Genomic DNA, 25,145 nt, shown 5'->3' with positions numbered 1-25,145 from the left:
ATAGGAGGAACATATAGTCCAAGATGTACAAACTGGAACTGTGGCTAGCCTGAGGAACTCAGGGCCTGAGGAAGGACTGGCTTTGCGGTGTCTGTGTGGCTGGAACACACTCTCCACCCTTGGGACTCTGGCCTTTGAAATTAACAGTTATATATAAAAGACGGGCTTGGACTAAAATGTTGATTTCTTCTTGAGTAGTGCTATGATTTGACCCGTGACTAAATCTCCAGTGTCCACCATTGTTGCATCAGAGGCCCTGGCTGTAAGGGCTTTGTTTTTTTCACTCCATCATCTCTTTTCTTTTTACTGCTTCAAGTTGTATTTTTCTCTCACCATTTTCTAAACAATTGTACCTAATTGCATGTGTCTTTGTACCTAATGCTCTGTAAAGCATGTAAACAGAGGATTAGCAGACTTGTCTGGATTCCTGTCCTATGGTTCTTAGGTTATCATCTGAGTTTGCCATATCTCTTCCTAGGCCTCTGTCCTTTGTCTCTTCCACCTCAAAGCAGTTTTAAAACAGACCTACATCACTTGTGCAGGCTCTTTCTTCTTTTGCTCCTGGTTTCAAGCACTTATTTGTCAGAAGAGGATTCCCACCCATTCAGCCTCCTCCCAGAAGCAGCTTTAATCTCAGCAGCAGCAGCAGGGAGTACAGGCATCTAGGCAGTGTAAAGGCCTAGCCCAGGAAGGCTATACACCAGGTCAGCTTGTGCCCCATTCCTTAAAAGCTTTGCTTCCATTCTCATTTGGAATTCTCAAAGAAGAGAGCCCTTGGAAATTTGTTTCTCTGCACCACAAGGCCTCCCTCCATAATTCCCCTTCTTGCCCAACAATGACAGAGCCCACCTCACTCTTCCCCCACCTCATACTTCCCCTTCTTGCCCAACAATGATAGACCATACAGAAGCCAAATTGGACAGAGAAGCTCTATATAGACCAGCTAAGGAGTAGCAGTCCAGTGGGGACGCAGGGCTGTGCATTGTTCTCTAGAGAGTTGTAGTTCTGGGGTCAGGCATTCTTCCTCAACCTTTGCCTGGGAACCTTGATCCTTCATTGATCCTTTGGCTGGCTCTGGATGTTGAGGAAGTTGTAGGTTGGAAAGGATAGTGCATCTGTAGGTTGTTCTGCTTCAAGGCCCTTCCTGTGTTTCTAATCAGAGATGACAGGAAAGATTAACAGAGAATATGAGGGCTGAAGAGATGGCTCAGTGGTTAAGAGCACTGACTGCTCTTCCAGAGGTCCTGAGTTCAATTCCCAGTGTCTACATAGTGGCTCATAACCATCTGTAATAGGATCTGGTGTCCTCTTCTGGTGTGTCTGAAGACAGCTACAGTGTACTCATACATATTAAATAAATAAATCTTAAAAAAGAAAAAGCCAGAATCTGATACTGGAACTAAACATAGAACAAGAATAAGGAGTGAACAAAAGGGAAGGGCAGGAAAGAGTGGACGAAAGATTGTTTGCTTAATAAGGGCAAGGTATGCTGCTGGTATCTATCCACCCTTGCTGTGGAACACCCACCTCCGGGCTCATCTATATCCAGATCTTCCTGCATACAGGTGTACACAAAAATGGAAGCTGGGTGGAGGCTAGTGCCATCTTTGGAGAGCAAGGATACATGTCGGTAACCTAGAAATGGGCAGAAGAATTGGATCAGCAAGGGAGCTACAGTTGAGATATTGGCCAAGAGTCTTAAGTTTGTCTCACCTTGTTTCATGCAGGTCCAAGGAAGGGCATATTGGCCAATAAATTTATCTCGGGATGTCCTGCTATAATCCTTTACCACAAAACGCAGCATAGCAAGTTCAGGCACCTGGATCTGGAAATAGAATGTCTCCCCCCAGTATGGATTAATACCTGAAATGGAGATAGGAATAAAGGAACAAACTGACCATCTTTATTAGGCTCATACGGAATCGCTTTTCCTGCATTCTTGTTTAATCTAGATGTCAGGCAGTATTTTACAAGTGAAGACATGGGTGCAATATACAGAAGCAGGGGCTAAAGATATGGCCCAGAAGTTAAAGGTATCCAGAGGGCCTGAGTTCAGTTCCCAGAACCCATGTCAGGTGAATCACAGCTACCTATAACCCAGTCCAGGGAATCTGATGTCCTCTTTTGGTCTCTGCACATGCAAGTGGTGCACACACATACACATAAATAAAAAGTGTAAGAAGTTTTCCCAATTCATAAGCCTGTAAGGGAGGGCCAGGACTCCCTGGATGATTTCACTTTGTCTCCCGTGAGGGCGCACAGTCACATGGGCTGCACCAAATGAAGGACAGATGGAAGGGAATCAGCAGTCTGGACTGACACTTCCCCATGCCCAGTCACTCACCATTGTTCTCCACATATCTGGTCTCTTGCTGCTTTGTGTCTTCAGGAACACCAAAGAGCTCTACTCTCACCAGTGGGTCCACAATGGTTGTCTCTTTGGTTTTGTCCACTTTGGGGAGTCGTTGACCACTGATCACCTGCAACCAGAACACAAGCTTCTGAGTCCCTGCGTAGCCCAGCCTTCCCTCATCCAGACCTCACACCTTTGAGAAGACAGCACTTGCACTATAGCTTCATGGTTTGCAAAATCTTGCATAGACAGTGTATCCTAGTGTCTAACATAAAAGTTTAAAGGCTTAAAAATAGGCACACCAATTACAATTATCTATAGTTCTTACTGTGCACTAGGAATTTTTTAAGCACTTTTTAACTGATAGTCCTCACAACCCTTTGAGGCAGGTTATAGAGAATTACCTGTATCATATAGATGACTTTAATGAGGTTACAAGTTAAGGAACTTGCCCAATGTTGTACAACTAGAAAGTATTTAAAACTAGTCAGTTGGCTTCAAAGTCTGCAAATGAGTCAGGGTATCTTCCCTCTATGATTTACTTGAGACTGTCTCACTATATTGCTCTGGCCTGGAACTAAAGGTGTACCACTCCTGGTAGAGAATTTTCAACCAGTTACACTCCTGTCATTTGAGCTACCCTACCCACTGTCATACACATACACATTTCAACTCCAGCTACCACAGGTTCCTTCTCAACAGTTTCTGTCATACCTGGACTACAAGGATCTGGGCCTTATAAAAATTAATGGTTGTCTCAGGATTGAACGAGCTCTTGGCATCTCTCAGGAATTTTGGCTTCAGCACATAACCAGAGCTACCATTCTGGCGGAAGAGTCCATCACAGATATCCATTGCGCTTCCTGCAGTCTGCATATTCATAGCCACTGAAATCCCAGGAGGGAAATAAGTCACCTCGGGAGCTAAGTGTGATGGTCCATACTTGTAAACCCAGCACTCAGGAGGCAGAGGCAGGAGGACAACAAGGTCAACACAGATCCTAATCTACACGTCAAGCCCCAGCCAGGGCTAGATACCCTGTTTCTCGTCCTCCCTTCTCCCCTCCTACTCTCACTTTCATATACACACAATATTTTTCTCTGTCTCACAGACAGATACACACCTAGGTCTGTGTGTATTACATGCATGCACACACATCCTCCTTGGCTTTCTAGCCCCCTTTTCAGGGGCATTAGAAGGTAGTAAGTGTAAGGATGCCTGCTGGAGTTAGATAGCACACTTGGAAGACTGGGGAAGAAGGACATAGTTTGAAACCAGCTTAGGCTACATGGGCCTCAAACCAGTGTCAGCTGGAAACATCCCAATAGATAGGACCACGTTTCACATACACACACACACAGTACTCCTTTAAAACATTCCCCTACCCTCCACAGCCATTTTCTCTAGGGAATTTACCTTCCATCCACTCCCTTCCTCCCCGTCCCTGCTGCCTCCTCACCCATCTGGCAGCCTACATTCCAGTGTTCCTGGGGGTTAAAGTTCGATGAATATGGCCTCAGACCACTGGGATACACACGGCATAACTGTCTGGCATTGTGCTGTACAAACTCATTGCCTGTAAAAGAGTATAGAGAAGGAGATGGAAGTTCTGTCTTTAAGATGGGTTCTCCTGCTTCCCTGGTCCCAAGGACCCTACTTACTTCACTATTCTTGACATCTGAGACTGGCTCCAGAAAGGTGACCACCTCCCCAAAGTTTTCTTCTCCCTGGAGCTTTTTGCCCACTCTTCACAAATCTTTTCCTTTGTAGGTTGATAAAGTAACTTAGTCAAGTGCTTGCCTAGCAGGCATAAAGCCCTAGGTGTGTGCATCCTAGCCCTAATCCTCAACTACAGAGCAAGTTTGAGGTCAGACTGGGCTATGTGACACTTTTTTTTTTTTTAAGATTTATTTATTCATTTAATGTAAACTGTTGCTGTCTTTAGACACACCAGAAGAGGGCATCCAATCCCATTACAGATGATTGTGAGCCACCATGTGGTTGCTGGGAATTGAACTCAAGACCCCTGGAAGAGCAGTCAGTGCTCTTAACCGCTGAGCCATCTCTCCAGCCCATATGTGAGACTATCTTAAGCCTGCTCTTATGTTTCTGAACTCAATCTCTCTATCCCTTTCTTGTTCTGTTTCTTGGAACTTACCTTCCTGCCTGCTAGGCCTGAAGTTACCCCATCCCACTTTTCTCCTGACCTGACTCCCTGATGAGGTTCTTGGCCTTGGACTCAGAAAAGGATGAAATGTCGAAGATGTGGTAGTTTTCTTTAGAATGAATGAAGCTGCAGAAGGGGACAGTCCTCAAGTAGACAACCAGGGAAGATAGGTCTGGGCACAAGATGGCTGCAGAACTCTGGAAAAGAAACCGGACAGAAGTTAATATTGAATTTGGCATGGTCTGGGGAGAGAGACAGAGAGAGAGAGAGAGAGAGAGAGAGAGAGAGAGAGAGAGAGAGAGAGAGAGAGAGAGAGAGAGAGACAGAGAGAGAGAGAGACAGAGAGAGAGAGAGAGAGAGAGAGAGAGAGAGAGAGAAGCTAGTGGCCATCCAACCTGAGCCTCTGCCCTCTGCCTCCCTCACTGTAGTCTCCCTCCTGCCTCACCTGCTTTGACAAGAGAAGGGACTCAGGAATGGAATTAGGAGCCTGGGCCAAAACCTGACCACAGATAAGCAGACAAGACATCGGACACTTCACAACCTGGGGGCAAGGATGGGAATAAAGGCAGTCTGCAAATACTGCTCAGACCAGTTTCAGTTCTGAGTTTGTAAGGTCATTCCTATGCTACATCTGGAGTAAAGAGTTTTTTGTTGTTGTTGTTGTTTTTTTTTTTTTTTTTTTTAAAGTGGCATCAGTCTTCCTACCTCTCTTAAAAACAAATGAACAATAATCATCTTCGGTCAAAATATATACATGATCCTTGCATGGTGGTGCATGTCTTTAATCCCAGCACTCAAGAGTCAGAGGCAGGCAGATCTCTGAGTTTGAGCCTAGTTTGGTCTTGATAATGAGTTTCAGGTCACCCAAAGATATGTATCGAGACTGCCTCAAAAGACAAAACAAACCAAAAAGCACATGAATCCAGTCATATACTTCAAAGTATGATAATCACAAAATTTATGCCTATAAGGATTTGAGGACCCCCAGAGCAGTATCTTTGGATTTATCTCCTTAATTCCCATTGTCATCCCTAAACATGACAACAGAGTTAAACACCACAACCTCAGAACAGGATAAGTCATAAGTCAGCTGACTTATGCAAGTGCACGAGAGAGAGAGAGAGAGAGAGAGAGAGAGAGAGAGAGAGAGAGAGAGAGAGAGAGAGAGAGAGAGAGAGAGGGAGAGAGATGCAGACTTCACACCTGGACCCTGGAAGTCCCTCCAACAGGACCTTTTCTCACTTAACCTCACCCTATTTGGATTGCTCCTCCTCAGATGTAACCTTTTCAAAACATTTTTTCTAATCCATTATAGATGAGACTGAAGTCACAGCAATCAATGGCCCAGTAACTGCTATTCAGGCAATAAAATAGCTTCTCTCTCTCTCTCTCTCTCTCTCTCTCTCTCTCTCTCTCTCTCTCTCTCTCTCTCTCTCTCTCTCAGGGAGAAAGAGAGAGACAACAAAGAGACAGACAAACAGACACAGAGAGACAGACAGAAACAGACTGGTGGCATTCAGATTTGCCCTTAAGGAGTTTGTGAAGAACAAACTTGTGTCCAGAGTCACTTAACTCCTTCATCTCTCCCTGCCATCCTTGTCTTCTTTCTTGAACTTGCCTCCATACTCATCAGAACCTATTTACTCTACCTGAAACACCCCATGCTGCTTGGACCCAGGAGAGAGACAAGCAAGGGTTTCAACTAGAAAGGTTCTACATTCGTCCATTTTGAATAAGAAGCTTTGCTCTAAGATTTTATAACATAGGAAGTTGGAAAGCAACCACATTACCTCTGTAGATGACCAGAGATAAGGCACAGTATTTCTATAGAGAGTATAACACAGTGATTCAGTAGAGGCCTCTTTGAGAGGAAAGACCATTGTTTCCCTTCGTGACTGTCCACCCTGGTTGTCTCTAGACTCTTTAGAAACAGGCCCTAGCTTGTAATGCATGCTGACCAAATGCCATTACAAACAAACAAACAAACCTTAGTCTTCACTGACCTTCTTCTTGTTCTTGTTCCTAGAGGCCTGCTCCTGGGACTCAGGCTGAGACTGACTGTCCATGTTAGGAGAGACTGTATCCATATCTGACGCCTCATCTTTCTCCATCCCTTCTTCCTTGTCAACCTCATCATCCACTACTGTTCTCAGCTTCTTTCCTTTCACCAAGATCTTCCCTCGAAGCTGCTAGAGAAAAAAACCAGAAACATGTCTACTTGTCTGCTCATGTTCCTCCTGAAAATAATGGAAATCTCACCATCTCAAAGACAGAAGAACATAGGCTGTCAAAATTTTCCCAGAAGGGGATTGGTTCCTTAATACATTTGATGGAGTCACTTGTTTTCAAACAAATATATGATGTTTCTGTCCACATGAAAAAAAGAATAGGCCTTCACTCACATTGTACACACTGAAAATCCCCTTGGATTAAAGATTTACATATATGAAGGACATAGGAGAATGATGTGAGATACTATATTTTGAATAGTCTTAGATGAGTCTTTAGAGAAGATGTGAATTGAGAGGTGGTTGCTCAAGCCTATAGCTCCAGAACTCTGAATGGCTAGGCAGGCAGGACAAGATGCTAAGAAGTGGCAAGCATGCTAGTGCATGCTGTGATCCCAGCACTCAAAAAACTCAGCAACAACAAAAGCAGAAGCCCTTCTTACCAACGTCTACCTTTATGAATCCTCTCACTGTGGAGTTGCTTGCAGTTCTTTCTCTTCTGTTGATTGCAATAAATTTGGTATGTTTTTTTCTAGAGAGCAATTCAGCAATAATGATCAAAATTGTCAAAATGTAGTGTGTGTGTGTGTGTGTGTGTGTGTGTGTGTGTGTATTTGAGCAAGGGTATCATGTAGCATAGGCCAGCTTTCAGCTCACAATGTCCTAGAGATGGGCCTTGAACTCCTAATCCTCTTGATCCCACCCCCTGAATGCTGGAATCACTACATTTGGCTAAAATGTAAACTCCTTGGCCAGCACCTACACATGCTACAATACCACCACCAATGTCATACCTAGAATGCAAACACTTTTACCCAGAAATTCAAAGAAAAACTAAATAGACAAAGCACATGGACAGGATAAAAATTATCAACAACCTAAGTGTCTGCTAAATGTGTACCTGAATAAATGGCACCCCTACATGGCATCAGCATAAAACAGAACGTTGAAGAACTATGAAGATGAAAAGATAGAGGACTTGGGGTGTAGTTCAGTGGGTAGCGTGCTTGCCTAGTATGTACAGGCCCTGGGTTGAAGCACTGCCTAAACCTGCTGTGTACAGTCATCCCAGTACTTTGTAGGTGAAGAAAGGAGGATGAGAGGTTCAAAGGCAACCTGGGCTACATGAAACCCTGGCTCAAAAAAAAAAAAAAAAAAAAAAAAAAAAAAAAAAAAGTTGAGCAGTGAAGGCTAGCCTGATCTAGAGTGAGTTTCAGGACAGCCAGGACTGTGCAGAGAATCCATCCCTGTCTCAAAAAAGGTGACGGTGGGGGAGGGATATTCATGAAAACATTTGTATGATAGGAAACTCGAAAATACGGACAGTAATCCCATTCATGGTTTTTCTAATATGAATGTGCGCACACACACACACACACACACACACACACACACACACACACACACGTTTATTTAAGCTTTTAGAAAAATCTGTTATGGTGCTGGAAATGTGGCTCATTGGCCAAGTGCTTCCTCAGCATGTACAAAGCTCTGAGTTTGAGCCGCAGCATATCATACATTGGGTGTTGCAGCACATGCCTGTAATACTAGTACTTGGGATGTAGAGGAAGGAAGAACAGAGGTTCAAAGAAAGGTCATTCTTGGCTATATGTAACAAGTCTAAGGCCAGCCTATGCTTCATGAGAACCTGTCTCAAAAAGGAGGAAGAGATGGCTGGAGAGATGGCTCAGTGGTTAAGAGCACTGGCTGCTCTTCCAGAGGTCCTGAATTCAAATCCCAGCAACCACATGGTGGCTCACAGCCATCTGTAATGGGATCTGATGCCCTCTTCTGGTGTGTCTGAATATATACTTATATATAATAAAAAATAAATTAGAAGGAGGAAGAGAATCAGGAAGAGAAGGAAGAAGAGGAGGAAATGGAAGTACTGACAACATCTGAAAGTGCAGCCCAGTGGTGCAGCTTAGCATCAGTGAAGTTTAGTGATAAGTGAAAATAAATCCATTTTGCTAGCAAGATGGCTCAGTGAGTACAGGCATTTGCTAAAAGCCTGGTGATCGGAGTTTGGTCTCCAAAACCACATGGTAGATGGAAAGAACAAATTCCTGTTGATCTCCACACTTGTGTTTTGCCATGGCACATGCACCACTACCACCTCCTGCCTCAGAACAAACAAACAAACATGATGCTCTCAAGGAATCTATTGATATATCCTGTTATAAAAGTGGCTAGAATAATAATGGGGAGAATTTACCTTTCTCTATATTTCTTGTAAAGGCTTATGAATTATGAACTATCAAGAAATATTAAGGGCTAAGGATGTATCTTAGTTAGTTGAGTGCTTTCCTAGAGTACGAAAGGGCCTGGGCTTGATTCCCAGCACTAGAGAAACAAGGCATGGTAGTGCATGACTATAACCTCAGTACTTGGAAGGTGAAGAGAGGAAGGTCAGGAGTTCAAAACCAGCCTTGACTACATGACATCTTGTCTCCAAAAACAAACAAACAAACAAAATCCCTCACCAACGGGTATATTAAAAAAAACAAAAACAAAAACAAGATGGCCCATCTGAAGATAGAAGGAGACAGGAATGTAGAAGAGGGAACCATGGTGAGAAAATGGAAGACGTAGTAGCGTCTGGCTGGGCTACAGAGTCCCTACCTCTGGTGAGGGCATTATATCAAGCGGCTGTCCCTCTAGGGTGGTGCTCAGCAGATGATCTCCCAGGATTTCAGTCAGATATTGTGCCATAATCTTCTGCTGTTCCCAGGTGCAGTGGTTTTCCAGAGACAAGATGAGTGGGTAGTCTGATGACTGGCGGAGAGAAGGGGCAGGTAGAGACATTCAGAACTATAAACTATAACCTCCTACTCCAAATCCTGGATTGCTAGGCCCCCACTTGCAAGCTTCAATGAATATACTGATTGCTAAACTCCCCTAGCCCCATGATAGGGCTCTGTGAGACCTTGATAGATCTTAGGTCCTTTCCTTGGGGCATAGTCACATCCAAGGGGACCCTAAGTTTTATAACTATACCAAATCTGATCCAAGTCATTCTGAGACCTTTTGAGTTTTCAGTATCAGTGTGAATGTCAGATTATTACTTTAGTTATGACTCACAGTGTACCATCATCTCTGGATTCCTATTGTCCCCGAGTCCAATTCACCCATGTCTCTGTTCCCTTCCCCATTCTCCTCTACATAGGTAAAAAACAGTTTTAGAAGTAGCTACTAACAACTAGTTGCTAGTATGAATACTGTATGAATATTAACTACCAGTAACAAAAACAACACTTAACCATAGTAATCCTTTAATATTTGTCTGATACTTTAAAGTTAAAAACTTTTTTCATCAATTGGGCAGTGGTAGCACACACCTTTAATTTAGCACTTGGGAGGCAGAGATGGGTGGATCTGAGTTCAAGGCCAGCATGGTCTACATAGTGAGTTCCAGGACAGCCACGGCTACACAGAGAAATCAAGTCTTGAAAAACAAACAAACTATATATGTATTATATATATTATATAAGATAAAATAACAAAAAAAAAAAAAAACCCTTCTTTTGTCTACACACACTGCTTGCACTAACTGTTCGTCTGCCCTTCCAACCCTCACCAGTTACGTTTCCCCCAGACCTTCTTGTCTGTTTTAGTGTTATTCCCAACCTGGAAGGCATATTGTACTAGTGTTGCCAAAACATCTTTGAACAGGATACGAGAGGTCAGGGTATGCCCATGATAAACAATGGGCTCTCCATCAGGTCCATCCCAGGTATCCACCTCCACACAGCGGCACCCCCGTTTCAAGGCCCTGCAAGAACCCCAGACCCCCAGAGTCAGGAGAGGTCAAAGTGTGATCCTTGACCCAAAGAGCCGCCTCTCCCTTCTCTGGAAAGAACACCGCTCACTAGCACCTGCCTATCCAGCCCACTTCAAGCTCAATTTCCATGGAGGCATCTCAGTCCACTGCAGCTCACATCTATCTCCGCCCAGCCCTAGTTCGTAATTCTCCCTAGCAAGCCACTACACACTACCTCCCAATCTTCCCACTGTTGTGGATTCTGCAGGCGTGTGCTTCTCTCTCCAATAGGACTGAGCCCAGGATGTCATGCGTGCCCTACAACTTGTATCCTTTAAGCTATCCAGTCCCTCAGTTGGCAGTGCTACAATGTCTGACCATTCAGTCTCACCATGTTAATCACAACAATGGCGGTTGCTTATTAGCTACTGACAGATGGTTTGTGCCCTTTAGTCTTCACAGGAACCCTGACAGAATGGGCACTGTAATCATCTATATTGCCCAGAGAAACATACAGAGGTTCATTAGCCCCCAGAACACCAAGAGAGCCAGTATGTGACCTCAAGTGGACTGACTCCAGAGTGGATGTAACTCTACAACCCACTGCCTTTCCTTTAAGGCAATGGTTCTCAACTTGTGGGTCGTGACCACTTTGGCAAACTTCTGTCTCCAAAAAGTTTATGTTGTGATTCATAACAGTATCAAATTACAGCTATAAAGTAGCAACAAAAATAATATATGATCAGGAGCCACCCCAGCATGAGGATATAGATTAAAGTATTAGGAAGGTTGAGAACCACTGCTTAAAGTATCCCATGAACTAACTCAAAACAAGTATCAGGGCTCCTGAATTCTCAGTTTCCTAGCTTGCAACAATGAGAAGAATCCATAGGATTTCATTACCATTCTGCTAATGTCTAAGATGCTCTCCAAGTGCCTCAGGTATCCAAGAATCCTAAGGCCCTAAGCTCTCTCTAGCTCAACCTCTGTTATCCACCCCTTAGCTTCCCACACACAGTCCACCTCATGAATAGGTCCCCCTCATACCACCACGTACCGTATGTATCCTTCGACGCTGCTCTGGCCACAAAGCTGGTCCCCCACTAGGTAGGTGTTGTGAGAGGAGTTGATGTAGTAGTGGCTCAGAGGCTGAGTCATGTCCTGGTAGATAGGGAGGCAGTCGGAGTTGAAGATGTTTCCATCCGCCGAACAGAGGTAGCTGAGGAAGCCTTCCATGCTCAGCACATGCAGTAATCTGCCTGGGGTGTGGAGTGGGGGCCACGAGAATGAGAAGCCCTAAGTGAGAGGTCCACACTCACAAGCCTGTTCTCCAGACCCCTCCCTTCAGGTTCCATCTAAGGGTAGATGCCTATTCCCAGTCAGCAGACACCAAATGTGCCACTTGTTGTATCTGCCATTTAAAATGTTCCTTCTTTGGTTGGTGGCTCAGTCTCTGCAAAGGAGAAAGGGCATGGGGGAGGGAGAGCTCTACGAGGGGTGACTGGGAGGGAAGGCAGCATTTGGGGTGTAAATTAAAATAATTAGTTAATTTTTTTAAAAGTTCCTTCTCATAGGCTGTTAAAGAAAACCATTAAGACAATTCTAGAGGCGTCAAACTTTTCCCAGCTATCTAGCCCCAACTCTATCTCTCTCTTAAAGACAGGATCTCACTAAGTAGCTCTAGCTAGTGTAGAACTATGTAGACTAGGCTTGCCTCAAACACACGGAGATCTAAGTGTGGTGGTGAATACTTTTAATCTCAGCCCTTGGGAGACAGAGGAAAGAGGATCTCTGAGTTCTAGGCTAGCCTGGTCTACACAGTGAGTTCTGAGTGAGTTCCAGGACAGCCTACATTGATAGACCCTGTTTTGGAAATGAAACACCAACCACATAGAAATCTTTCTGCCTGTCCTGTGTGCTGGAATTGAAGGCATGTGCTACAATGCTCTCTTGAGCTCACTTCATTCTCTCTCTCTCTTTCTTTCCCTCTCTCAGTCCATCTATTTTTTACTTTGTGTATGTGTACAATGTAGTGAAGAGGGCGCATGTCTAAAGGTCAGAAGGCAATTTGCAAGAATCGCCTCTCTTCTTTCAGCACGCCGGTCTTCTTCCAAGCTTGGGTCATTAGACTTGTCAACCAGCACCTTGTTCACTGAGTCACCTTGCCAATTCTCCTAAGTGAGTTCCTTTTATAAATAAAATTTCTACTAAAAAAAGGTTTTGCAGGACTTGGTAGTACCTATAATTCTACCACTTGTGAAGCAGAGGCCATAGGATTTTGACTGGGTTCAAAGTTAGCCTTGGTGACATCATGAGGTTTTTTCTTTCTTTCTTTCTTTCTTTTTTTTATGGACTTGGTGGGTTTTTATTGTTGGGTTTTTAAAAATATGCTTTTTATTTATTTAATTATTTGTATTTTTTTACAGTCCAGTCATTATCCATATTAAATATGCTTTTTATTTATTTAATTATTTGTATTTTATTTTTACAGTGCAGTCATTATCCATATCCCGGCCCACCCTACCACAGTTCCTCATCCCACTCTTTCTCCCTGCTGTCTCTAAGAAGATGTACTCACCCCAAGAGGTCCTATCTTAAAAAAAAAAAACTAACAAATGAAATACTCTAGTCCAGAGTTATCCAGTAGAACTGTTTATGACCACAAGAATGCTCTATTCTGCACTGTAAGATACAGCAGCCCCTAGACACATGTATCTATGAGCATTGATTTTAGTCCATTTAAAGGCAGTTTTTGGAGTTCACACTTTGACAGCACAGAATCCAGTCCCAAAGCCTAAGTAGATATTTAGAAAAGTTATTAGTATCCTGACCAAAGTGCCTGTGCCTTCTCCCTTGGGCTGTGCAGCTCCAGGACCTGACTTGGGACAAGGTGTTTGGAGGGGGCATTTGTTACTATCTTCTTAGGTTATACTCTTGCTGAGGTCCTTTGCTCCATGGGCCTCACTGTTCTAAGAATGGACTTCATATAGTAACAATAATGACTAGCAGCTACTGGGCACTCAGTCCTTGCAAGGACATTATGAATGGCAGCTTCCTAACACAGTGAAGTCAGTATTGCAGTGAGGTTACTATAGCAAGTCAGACAGGACAACAGATAGCTTAAGTGAAGGAACTGAGATTTGAACCCAAGCAGTCTGATGTCAGGGGTCATGCCTTGCACTACTGGACTGTGAGGTCTCACTAATATTGTTGCAAAGAGGACCTAATGCTCAGGACAAGTTCCCTTGACCTAGGTTTGACAAATCATAGACAGAAAATGGCAGCAGTTTGGGTAGGAAGTCTCAGTTGAATGCCCCACTTTTCAACATGATGTATTCATTGGAATTCAGTTCTCAACATCAGAGGACACCTCTAAGTCTTAACAGGTGTAATCGATCCTGCTCTGAAAACAGAAGATTCATGTTTTCTTCTGATGTCTTCAGTTTTATTTTCTGGCTAGCATGGCTGTACATGCTTGTTTGAGGGTTTTTGTCTTGAGACAGGCTTGTGTAGCCCTGACTGTTCAGGAACTCACTCTGTAGACAGGCTGGCCTCCACTCAGAGACCCACCTGCTTTTGCCTCCCAAGTGCTGGGATCAAAGGCATGCACCTCTATCACAGCCTAGCCTACTTTATCATTTCCTTCCTTCTTTTTCTTCCTTCCTTCTTTTCCGTCCTTCCTTCTTTCCTTCTTTTTTCCCTTTCTTTCCTTATATAAAATTTTAAAAATTATATAATGTATGAATAGTCTGCAGGCATCAGATCCCCTTATAGATGGTTCTGAGCCACCATGTGGTTACTGGGCTTGAACTCAGGACCTCTGGAAGAGCAGTCAGTGCTTTTAACCACTGAGCCATCTCACTAGCCACTACATTATCATTTTCATAAGAGACACTACTTGAAGAATAATGGGGCTTTGGATCCCAGTTTCATTCTCATTGGCTACTGGCTTCCAGAAAGTTGTTTAATCTTTCTTTTATTTGTACTTTATTCTGTTTGTATATGAGTGTGGTGTGAGTGCATACATATATGAGTGTAGTGTATGCATATATCTATGAGTGTGTACGTGGAGGCCAGAGGAGTATATCAAGTATGCTGTTCTATCAAATTCTGCCTTATTTATTGAACAGGGTCTCTCACTGAAACTGAAACTAGGCTGACAAACCCTGGTGACCCACAGCTCTTCCCTGTCGGCCACAGCATTGAGATCACAGGCACATAGCCAGGACTGGCTTTTTCTTCCTTTCTTCTTCTCCTTCTCTCTCTCTCTCTCTCTCTCTCTCTCTCTCTCTCTCTCTCTCTCTCTCCCCTCCCTTTCTTCCTCCCTCTCTCCCTCCCTCCCTCCCCACTCCCTCTCTCTAAGATTTATTTATTTTATGTATTTGAGTGCCCTGTCTGCATGTTCACCTGCATGCCAGAAGAGGGCATCAGTTCACATCATAGGTGATTGTGAACCACCATGTGGTTTCTGGTTCTTGAACTCTTAACAAACCACTCCGTTCTCTTAACCACCGAGCCATCTCTCCAGCCCCAGGCCTGGCTTTTTATGTGGATGTCAGGATCTGAACTCAGGTTGGTATGCTTGCACAGCAAATGCTCTTACTGACTGAGCCACCTCTCCAGCTCCCCATTGGATTCTTCTGAATCTCTGTTTTATATACTAAAATTTAAAATAGAGCCCATCTTATCAGGAAGGCTAAAACAAGAAAACAACGTAGAGATAGATGTTAGCACATTGCAGGATATTCGGTGAAATCCCAACGGATTGATTATTTTCTATTTTTGTCAAAGTTGTCGTGAGGACTGTGGAAGTGTTTTGTAAATAATTTACTATGGATAGAAACTTCTCATGTTCTGAAGAGAACAGAGGGATGGAAGTGAGTCTACTGAGAGGAAAGTAATATTTTAGCTGTACTCAGTAAATGCCAAATACTTGGCCTTATGACTGACCTGGGTCTAAGCTGATCAGATTCCTGATGCAGGGGCTTAAGGACTCAAGATCAACTTAAAGAACTCTCATGAAGCTAATATTTAAAGAAATGACAGCCATGAAACACAAGGCAAAAGAACTGTTGTGTAGGGAGAAGGTGGGAGAGAGGGATCAAGTACTTCTTCCACTGAGGACAATGCTGATAAGGTGATGTGATGTGAAATGTGAGCTTAGGGAAGGGACAGGACCTCAAGCTTGTCCTCCTAAGGGATGAAGGTCTATCTCTGTCTTAACTGACAGGAAAAGGCTGCCCTCCTTTAGGTGATGTGGTTCAGTGAGATGATTGGGGAGGAGGCCAGGAAAAATGTCAGCCTTCTCTAAAGTAGGAAAGACTATGTGTCTTTGTTTAGCCCCCACTTCCCCAACCTGTATGTCTAACATCTACATACTCAGTTCTTACCGCTCTCAGAAGATTCGTAGCGGTCAATGAGTTTCAGAGCAAGGTCAGGGGCATGTTCACCTTCTTTCTGTTCCACTCTAAGGAAATCCACAAATTCCAGCAAGGTCAGCTTCTGTTTGTCAGAAGAAAAGTTCGCAAATATTTCTTCAATCTCAGTGCGCTTAGTCAGGGCCTTATAGAACTGTACAAATTCTTCTGCTCCCAGAGCATCAGATTGGGAAACATCTGCTGCCTGCAAGAGATTGATCAGGGCATGGGTGAACTCTGAGAAATGGGATAATCTTCATTTGTACTGTAGGGTTGTGTGGCCAACAAGTTTCAGGAATCTCTCTCTCTCTCTCTCTCTCTCTCTCTCTCTCTCTCTCTCTCTCCCTCCCTCCCTCCCTCCCTCTCTCCCTCCCTCCCTCCCTCTCTCTCTCTCTCTCTCTCCCTTCCACCCTCCCTCCCTCCCCCCCTCTGTGTGTGTGTAAGTTTCAGGAATCTCTCTGTCAGACTATCTGTTTCTCTCTATCTGTCTGTCTGTCTCTAGCACTGGGAATAGCCCCTAACATACGCACGCATGTGCAAGCATACACACACACACACACACACCATGCTTGAATTTTTTTACAAATGCAGGAGTAGAACTTGAGTCTTATTCTTACATGGCAAGCACTTTAACAACTGAGTCATCTCCCCAGGTCTTGTAAGCCATCTTACCATGTGTTTATAAAACTCTCAGAGACTTCCTGATATTTCACATGGTTACAAGCCACTTTAGTAAATAAAAGACAGTTTAGCCCTGTCATTTAATGTGAATTGAAATTTTTGGTTTGCTTATTGTTTTTGTTTTGAGACAGGCTTCTTCTATGTAGCCCCCGGTGGTCCTAAAACATACTCAGTAGACCAGGCTGGCCTCCAACTAAGAGATCTACTTGCTTGCCTCTGGCTCCCAAGTGCTGGGACTAAAGGTATGTGCCACCATGCCCAGGTCTTAATGTTGTTTGTCTTTTCTAGAGATTATGACTCATCCTTCCAACAAGACTGAATGGCCAGAGCCTCATTCCCACACAGGTTCCACTGAGCTTATTATGGTAATGGAGTATACAAGGAGTCAAGAAATGAAACACTACTAGGTGGGGTCAGAGACCTTCTGGCCAAGTGAAGACATGGCCTTGCTGGCTCCTGCAAACCCTCCCCAGCGAACGCACCTGAAAAAGATCGTAGGCATATTCTTCATCCATTTCCACATTCATCAGAAGCAGCAGCCGTTTCGTTTCTCCGAAACTCATCTTGCCATCCTGGTTTCTGTCTGCTTGTTGGAACCACTCATTCAACATTCCAGCTCTGAGTCAAGGCAAAAACTCGGTGTGTGCAGTGCCTGTGTGCAGTGCCTGTGTGCTTGTTCATTGAATCCCTCCTCCATTCTTTGTTGCCAGTTTCTCTCCCAAGCCAATTCATTCTCTACATAACTTTTAGAATAATCTCTCCTGAACAAAAATCTATCTTGTCACTGGACGGCCTGGGTGCCTGCAGGGACCTACCTTCCTGTTGTCTACAAAAGGACACATAAATTCTAACACAGAAGTTAAGATACCCCACCCTTGTGATCCAGCCAAGACCAGTCTTTTCACTGTGTCTTTGTCTTTTTGCCAGATGTAGCAGCTCCTTCCTCTGAACATCACCTGACCCTGCTTCCTCAGTCTCCTTTCCCTGAACCCTCTATTTGTGCTATCCTGTCAGCCAGGAGTGTCTTCCCACACTTCTTCAGGTTCAAACTGTACTACTTGCCTTTCTTCCTTTGACAGGGTCCCAAGTAGCAAAGGAAGACCTTGACCTTCAGATCCTCTTCCTTCTGCCTCCTGGGTACTAGGATTGCAGGCACACATTACCACGCCAACTATATCCAGTGCTGGGATCAAACCCAGGGCTTCATGCATGCTGGACAAGCACTCCACCAAGCGCTACATCTGTGGTCCAAAATGCTATTTCTTGCCTGGCACTTTCTCAGAACACTCTTAGGTAGAATCAAGTATTTCTCTAATTTAGTACTTAAATTATTTACACAAATTGATTCTTTCCACTAACTAAAGTTTTATATATATATAAAACTTTATATATAATATATAATATATAATTACATATATATGATATATATATGATCTCATTGATCTTGATGTCCCTAAAACTAGACACAATGGTGGATACAATCTGTCTAACAGGTGCTGAATGAATGCACACATGCATGAAGTAATGTGCAATCTAGAAACCTTTTTTTTACATGTATTGGAGGGTCCTCAGGATAGTGTGTGTGTGTGTGTGTGTGTGTGTGTGTGTGTGTGTGTGTGTGTGTGTACGTTGAGTTCAGGTTATGAGGTTTGGTGACAAGCACCTTCTCTCACTGAAATATCTCACTGACTTCATCTAGGGATTTAAAGTGAGTCTACACCACCCTCTAGGAGCTCCTTTCCACACCTATGGTAGTGAATGCTTGCTACTGGGATGTCTAAGTCACAGGAGTGGAGCAGCCCTTTGCTTGCCCTTCTTCTCCCACTGACCCTTCCTCCTATCCTAGGTTCTCAGTCTTATTTTCAGGCTCTGACTGGCAAAACATCCATTTTTCCTTCAGAATCATTAGCTCTACACTGGTCCTCGTCCCTCCCCACACTCACACCACTTGGATCTATTTCTGCATACTTCCCAAATTCCCTTGGTTCTGCAGCATCTGACTCCTTCAGTAACCCCTGCCTACACCCTAGCTCCATCAGGTTGATACTGATCCAGTTGCTCCTTGTGGTCCATGCTGGCGACAAGATCCACCAACAGCTTGAGCCCTCGCATCCAAACCTGGGCCTCTTTAACACTGTTGGCCACTAGGTCCAGGTTGGGGCGGCGCCCGTGAAAGACAATGGTGAAGCCTTGCTCCAAGGGGAACTCTTCCTCCAGATAACGCAACAACTCAGAATCCTGGCCCTTCCGTATCCTCTCCACGTCAGAGATGGAAACTGCCAGAGAAGAAGCAGGTGGTAGCAGTGAGAAGAGAAGTCTGACACAAAACAGGGGGAAGGAATGGTGACCAGCACTCCCTTCTGCATGGAGACACAGAGAGAAGGAACCTGAGCCTCTAAAGGCTGGATCCCAAAGGACACTCAGACAAGGTGATGGAGACCCAGTGATTCAGGAGTTTGTGTGACTCCATGTTTTCTTAGGCAGCACAGCAAGGAAGCTCAGCTAGATATGGAAAGACCTGAGTCCCAAGCCACCAGCTGGCAGTGTGAAGACCCAAACTTAACCCCTCAATGTCCACATCTTAAAGGAAGGATGCTCTCATTCATGGTAGCTGCAGTGGTTCCCACAGAAGAGCTAGTGGGGCTGATAAATGCACCTGTAAAACCGGTACACCAGAAGAGTAGAATGTATGCCTATGTTTCAGGTCTGAAGGTTTCCTCTTTCCAGGTATCTTGAGGGGAGTTAGAGGAATTCTTCCAGTCTCTAGCTCAGCTCGAGGTGGTGTGGCTCATGAATATTGATTATGTTTCTATTGATTATTCTGTGATCAAGTGTTTAAAGGTATCATAAAGAGCTTGGCACAATATTGGGCTGCATTTTATGCTTTGGAATATTATAATGGCTAATGTTTATGAAATCCATCAAGGTTTCCTGTTAGATGTTTCTGTATAATTTACAGGTGCAGGTTAACTCCTATTCCATAGATGAGAAACTTTAGTTCATTAATTTGTCCAAAGCAACTCAACCAGAAAGTGGCATAACCAGGGTTTTAATCCAGATGGGGTGATGTAATAACACAGTCATAGCAACTGTGAAGATCTATTGTGTGTCAGGGCTCTTCTAAGCCCCCCTCTGTACAATAACTAATTTAATCCTCATTACAGTCTTACAAAGGCAAGAGATGTTTGTCTTCTTGTATAGAACCATACAAGTGGGCCTGCACAATCACAAGATCCTGGTCCCTCCTCTGCCTTCAAACTTCTGGATTCCTAAGAGACCTGTTTGCCCACAGACCCACCCACAGCTATTGAGGTCACTCACAAGTGGGCTTAGGCATGCTTTCAGGTTGCCGTCCATGCCAGACTGTCATGCCGTCATTCTGAAGTCTGAAGTATCTTAGCTTCTTCCAGGTTTTGGTCCTCACCTTGCGCATCATTGTGCCTTCTTGCATCAGCACCAGGTCCTGATCAGTGTTCAGTACTGAGCCAGGAAAAGCAGGGACTTATCTACTCAGTGTGAAGGCTAGGGGGCCCAGAGGAGCTCTAGTGTCTAATCTCCTCCCACCCCCTGGGTTTTCCTCCAGGACTTCTTCCCATGCAAGAGTACTCACGGTCTTGAATCTGAGATGTCATCACCCACTTCTCCACCAGCTGGTGTCAGAGTCACCTAAAGGAACAAGGAGGAGCAAAGGGCTTTGGGTGAATCCTGGAGTTAAAGAGAACAAGAGAGAGAAACCCAGGATCTCCTTAGTGGCCTGAATCAGGCACTTGTCTTATCTATAGCTGTTTGCATTTCTGAGTTTGCTGACTTAGCTCTTTAGCTTTCTTAGCTCTAAGAAACCTGTCTCAATTCATACACAGATAATAAGATATACATCTGTCTATGTTAACTAGTTCCCATGGCTATCACCAGTAAGGGAGGGAGAAAGCAGGGCATTTTCCAAACACTCTCTTGCTACCCTACCCTCACTGGGTATCATTGCTCCACACCTTGCTCATTCCCCATGTCCTTGTTATTAGAGTCTGCCATCTTGCTACCAACCTTTACGAGAACCTAATCTATCCACACCCTAGCTGTCTCTCCACCAGGTAGGATTTTTCTATTTTTTTCTTCCTGGATCCCTGTCTATGCTCCCATGCACATTGTGCCAAATTGCTAAAGAGCTAGGGCAGAATCTTTTTTTTTTCCTTCTTTGAGACAGAGTCACATGTAGCCACAGCTGGCCTTGAACTCCTGATTCTCCTGCTGGGATCACAGATGTGAACCACCATGCCCAGCATCAGGCTCAGCTCTTGATCAGCTTGTGCTGGAACTGACATCTCAAAGCATAAAGTATGAGTGAAGGACCGATGTTTAAACAGAAATGTGCTGCAATTGTTCATTTAAGGTTTATAATTTTGACGGTGATAAAGAAAACTTCAAAATTCTGGGAAGTAGCTGGCTCTGGTAAAACATGCCAGTTATTCCAATATTTAGGAGCTCAAGGCTAGTGGTCTCAGTCTCTTAGTGAGATCTAGGTCAACCTGGATTGTATGAGACCTGTCTCACAGAAAAAGAAAAAAAGAAAAAAGAAGAAAAAAATAAACCCTCCAAATCTGTAAAGTGATCCTTTGGTCAGCATTCCATTGAAACTTCATGCAGTTTTAGGCTGGAGAGATGGCTCAGCATTTGAGAGCACTGGCTGCTCTTCCAGAGAATCCAGGTTCAATTCCCAACACTGATACAGTGGCTCATAACTATCTGCAACACCAGTTCCAAAAGATCCAACATCTTTTTCTGGCTTCAGGGGGCACCAAGTGGCACGTGGTTATGCATTCAGGAAAAATACCCATATACATAAACCCAATAAATTTTAAAGTATCATTTAGTCTAATTCCTAAACTTTTGCAGATGGATAAGCAAGAGAATAATCTAAGATGTGGTGTAACCTGTGCAGTCACACAGCGATTAGAACCCTAATTGTCCTTGTTTTCTTCTTTTTGAGACAGGGTCTCTTCTTGTAGCCCTGGCTGTCCTGGAATTCAATCTGTAGACCAGGCTGGCCTCAAACTCACAGACAGAGATTCCCCCTTTACCTGCCTCTTAACTTCTGGGGTTAAAGATGTGTGTCACTCTGCCCTGCTTTTCTGTCCATCTTTAATAAGAAGACCTATAAAGTCACCTGGTTAGGAGTAACTCTTGTTGAGACAAAGTCTCTCTCTATAGTCCTGGCTGTCCTAGAACTCACGATGTAGACCAGGCTGGCCTTGAACTTAAAGATCAGCCTGCCTCTGCCTCCCAATCGCTGAGGTTGTGCAGCACCACACCTGGCAGTAACCCTCAGGAGAGTACGAGAGTCACCGAGAATGTACCTTCCCTGGCTTGAAGACCTAGAGAGGGCTCCCTAACTTGGTAGAGGAGTGAGGGGCAAAAGGGAGAAACAACTATGATAGTTTTAGGAGGAGAAGTGAGTATGTGCTCCTAGCTAAGAGCCCTCTGGATGGAGAAAGGGTCCCAAAGAGCTCCTTCAGGGACAGAAAGCACCTCTTTTTCCAGGTGTGGATACACTATTTAGAATCTTTATATGGCTTAAAACTGCTGTTTGAAGACCAGCGGACAAAGCAATGGGTCACTTATAAATTCCATACTGGGCTGAGGGTAGCCTGAGATCGAAGCTTCCACCTTGTAGGCACAGGACTCTGTGGTTGGTCTTGGGATTGGGAGAAGACAGAATTACCTTCTCTGTTCCTGTGTCTAGGAATCTTACATGTCCTGGAATATGGGAAGCCTAAGAACAGAACCCAGGATCCAAAAACAGTTTCCGAAGCCAGCCTTTAAAAAAAAAAAAAAGACTCTTTTTTTTTCCCTATCTAACCTTTCCCCACTCAGTGGTGGTTTTAACTTGGATCTATGTGAGGTATGGTCAGGAGTGCCAGCAGCAACGCGGAGAAGCCACAGCGTATGAGACCTGAGCTTCATGGAGGAGACTGAAGACCAGAAAGACTGGCTGTCCTGCCAGGGTCCTTCAATGACACAACTGCAACAGATTACAGGTCTCTCTACAACTGCTGCAGAGTTCACCACCTCTTCCCTTACAAAGGGCCTTCTCCGGAAGGCATGTTGAAGGAAGGCCTGGGATCAGTGTAGAACACCGATGCTCTTTGTCTTCGATCCATCATCTTCTGGGTCCCCTACATCCTGCCAAACAACTTCCTCCCCCCTCCCATTTCCTTGCCTTTTCCATCCCATGCTTGACTCTTTTCCTTTCTTTCTCGCTCACTCCTTTCTCTCTCACCAGCCTCTCTGCTCACTCAAGTCAAGCTTTTTGTGTTCTCTTCTTCTTAACCTTCTCCTCCTCCTCTTTCTCCATCACCCTTCCCTGCCATTTCCCTTCTTTATCTCCACTAATTCCTCAAATCCCTGGCTCTCAGCCCCCTTTAAGAATTTTGAGTCTATAGTCCAGGAGAGAGGGCACTTTCATTTGGACACTCAGTAACATGCCTCTCCTTTCAGCCTCATTTTCCCCTGTATCCTAGGAGACTGACTAAACAAAGTGCCCAAAGAATGTGTTAGAACCTAAGTGTTCCAGGACTTGGTGTTCCCTCTGGTGTCTGAAAGGAAGGATGGTTACAACGGATGCAGGTGCAGTGGGGCGAGAAGAAACAGAGGGTTTGGGAGAGGGGGCACCAGCAAGGACACAAAGGATAAAATTCTAAAAGTAAGAGAGATTGGGTCGGCTGGGCACAATGGTAATCTTAACACGTGGGAGGTGGAAACAGAAGGTTCAGGCGTTCAAGGATCATCCTTGGCCATATAAAGTTTGAGGGCAGCCTGGGTTCGGGGTAGGGGGAGATTAGCACATACACATATATTTGGGATCTTTGAGGATACAGATAATCGAGTTGGTAATAACAGACACAGACTTTTCTAGTATTAGTGGCTCAGTATTACAGAGCAAGATTTGGTCCTGTACTTCCAAGTAGCTTTATATGATCCTCAGATGAGAGTCTGGAAGTGTGCCAATGACATTATAGTAGGAAGTCAGGGTATCTCAAATTTCTTTCTGAGAGGAAGGAAGAGAGCTAATTTGTCTGTGTTCTTGCTTCTGAAAAGGGTTATGGCTAACCTGTTTCACATAAAGTTGATAGGATAGCTCTGCTCACAGAGCTTAGAATCTTAGAACCTGAAGGCTCTCTCAAGTCCAGAGATTTGAGCCTAGAGCAATTATCTCCAGGAGAGTGTTTTAGAATTTGCCAGATTATGATTTCCAAGGATTAGGAAAGCATCCTAATAAGCAGTCCTGGTACAAAGGCAACTCTGGGGAGCCCTAAATCCTATTACAGATCAAACAATTGTCTGTGGCTTTAAAAGTCCCATGGCATATAACCTGCTAGTGTACCAAGAACTTGCCTTGGCTTGTTTACCCAGGCAAAAAACCTGCAAACAAGCAAACCCTGACACTTTCCATGGTTATCTTAAAATTATCTCTTTATTACGAAGAGTTCTGACGTCTCCTAAGTTTTGAACAACCCTCATTTGGTAACCCTCGGCAGTCTGTTAATGCAATTTCATTGATGAGAATCTATTTAATTCTGCCTCCTGTCTTACTTGGGTGGATTCACCTCTGAGAGGTAGCTAGGGTCAGCACTCATGGCCCCATACAGCTAAGAGGTTTCTCTATAGAAGGGTAACTGATACAGCTAGGAAGAAAATAGTTTTTAAGAGTCAGCGAGGATAAACTGAAGAGAACCAGGATGAGAGAGTGGAGCCTCCAGGGTGGGAAAAGAAGCCTAGTTTAATAAAGATATACATCTATAGGGCCCAGTTAGGACTCAGGCAGGGTTCAGATTGGCCAGAGGTTGGTTAGAGCTCAAGTCCCTTACCGTGGGCAGGATGGTAATCCTGTGTCTGTGAGCGTCGCCTCCTGAGCTCTGCAATGCTCTCCGCTGAGAATGAGAAGATTCCCTTTCTCCTTTGCACTTGACTGCTTCCACCCTCTGCTGCAGTTTGCCGCTGTAACTGGCAGAGTTACAACCAGCGAAGAGGAGTGGGGTGGGGAGAGGTGTGAGCGCTTTCCTAGGTCCAGCCTATCTAACTCTTAAAGGCCCAGGGCACTGGTCACCAGGAGGAGTTGCGGGGGGGGGGGGGGGGGGAGGTTGGGTGGCAGAAAAGGATTAAGGGAATGGATTGAGGTTGAAAGCAACACATCTCCAGGGTGAAGGAGCCTGGTTGCTTTTTATCTTGATGCCACCCCACCTGGACCCTTTACTGACCCTGATCCCACAATTCTCACTGTAAAAGCCCAGCCTGTCTATTACAGTGCTTTGTGAATCACTGCTTTTCATTCTGGTCAGAGTCTGTGTAGAATCCCACTGTTTTTGCCCTCATTTCATCTGGCTGCTCTCCATGGTGTCGCTTTTCAACAGCTTGCTCCTGTGTTTCTGCATCCTGCCTTGCAAGGTCAATCACTCTGAGTCTGTAAAAATACAGGAGCTGAGCAAGACAGAGAGAAGGGACAGTGTCTGTGCACATGTGTGAAACAGCTTGTGTATATGTAATG

The 25,145-nt window shown here is 44.4% G+C and overlaps 1 protein-coding gene across 2 annotated transcripts; it reads right to left on the bottom strand.

Annotated features, from left to right (window-relative positions):
- Positions 1 to 9: 9 nt before the first annotated feature.
- Positions 10 to 24,647, bottom strand: PLCD4 (phospholipase C delta 4). 2 transcript variants are annotated; one of them, XM_080933203.1, is made up of 17 exons: positions 24,469 to 24,647; positions 20,217 to 20,272; positions 19,928 to 20,086; positions 18,654 to 18,882; positions 17,089 to 17,218; positions 15,899 to 16,130; positions 11,566 to 11,767; positions 10,376 to 10,520; positions 9,371 to 9,523; positions 6,524 to 6,709; positions 4,561 to 4,717; positions 3,813 to 3,929; positions 3,068 to 3,240; positions 2,345 to 2,480; positions 1,714 to 1,863; positions 1,528 to 1,635; positions 10 to 1,152 (listed from the first exon to the last, which is right to left on the bottom strand). In XM_080933203.1, the coding sequence occupies exons 2-17, from the start codon at positions 20,236 to 20,238 to the stop codon at positions 1,133 to 1,135; spliced, it is 2,319 nt and encodes a 772-aa protein (XP_080789329.1). In that variant the 5' UTR covers positions 20,239 to 20,272; positions 24,469 to 24,647; the 3' UTR covers positions 10 to 1,132. The 2 variants fall into 2 exon arrangements, with proteins under 2 accessions (XP_080789329.1, XP_080789330.1); XM_080933204.1 differs by having other exon boundaries at positions 6,524 to 6,706.
- Between the last annotated feature and the right edge of the window lie 498 nt (positions 24,648 to 25,145).

This window comes from Micromys minutus (genome assembly GCF_963924665.1).
Source record: "Micromys minutus genome assembly, chromosome: 19".
In the NCBI taxonomy this organism is placed as follows: domain Eukaryota; kingdom Metazoa; phylum Chordata; class Mammalia; order Rodentia; family Muridae; genus Micromys; species Micromys minutus.
This window is presented reverse-complemented; position numbering and strand designations above follow the sequence as displayed.

What these genes read in the sequence shown, in the direction of transcription:
- PLCD4 (XM_080933203.1), bottom strand. Translation starts at nt 20,238, where the DNA reads ATGACATCTCAGATTCAAGACC. An exon ending in CTACGAATCTTCTGAGAGCG is followed by an intron (nt 11,768 to 15,898) that starts GTAAGAACTGAG and finishes TCCACACCCCAG; the next exon opens with GCAGATTACTGCATGTGCTG. An exon ending in GGAACAAGAACAAGAAGAAG is followed by an intron (nt 4,718 to 6,523) that starts GTCAGTGAAGAC and finishes TTTCTTTTCCAG; the next exon opens with AGTTCTGCAGCCATCTTGTG.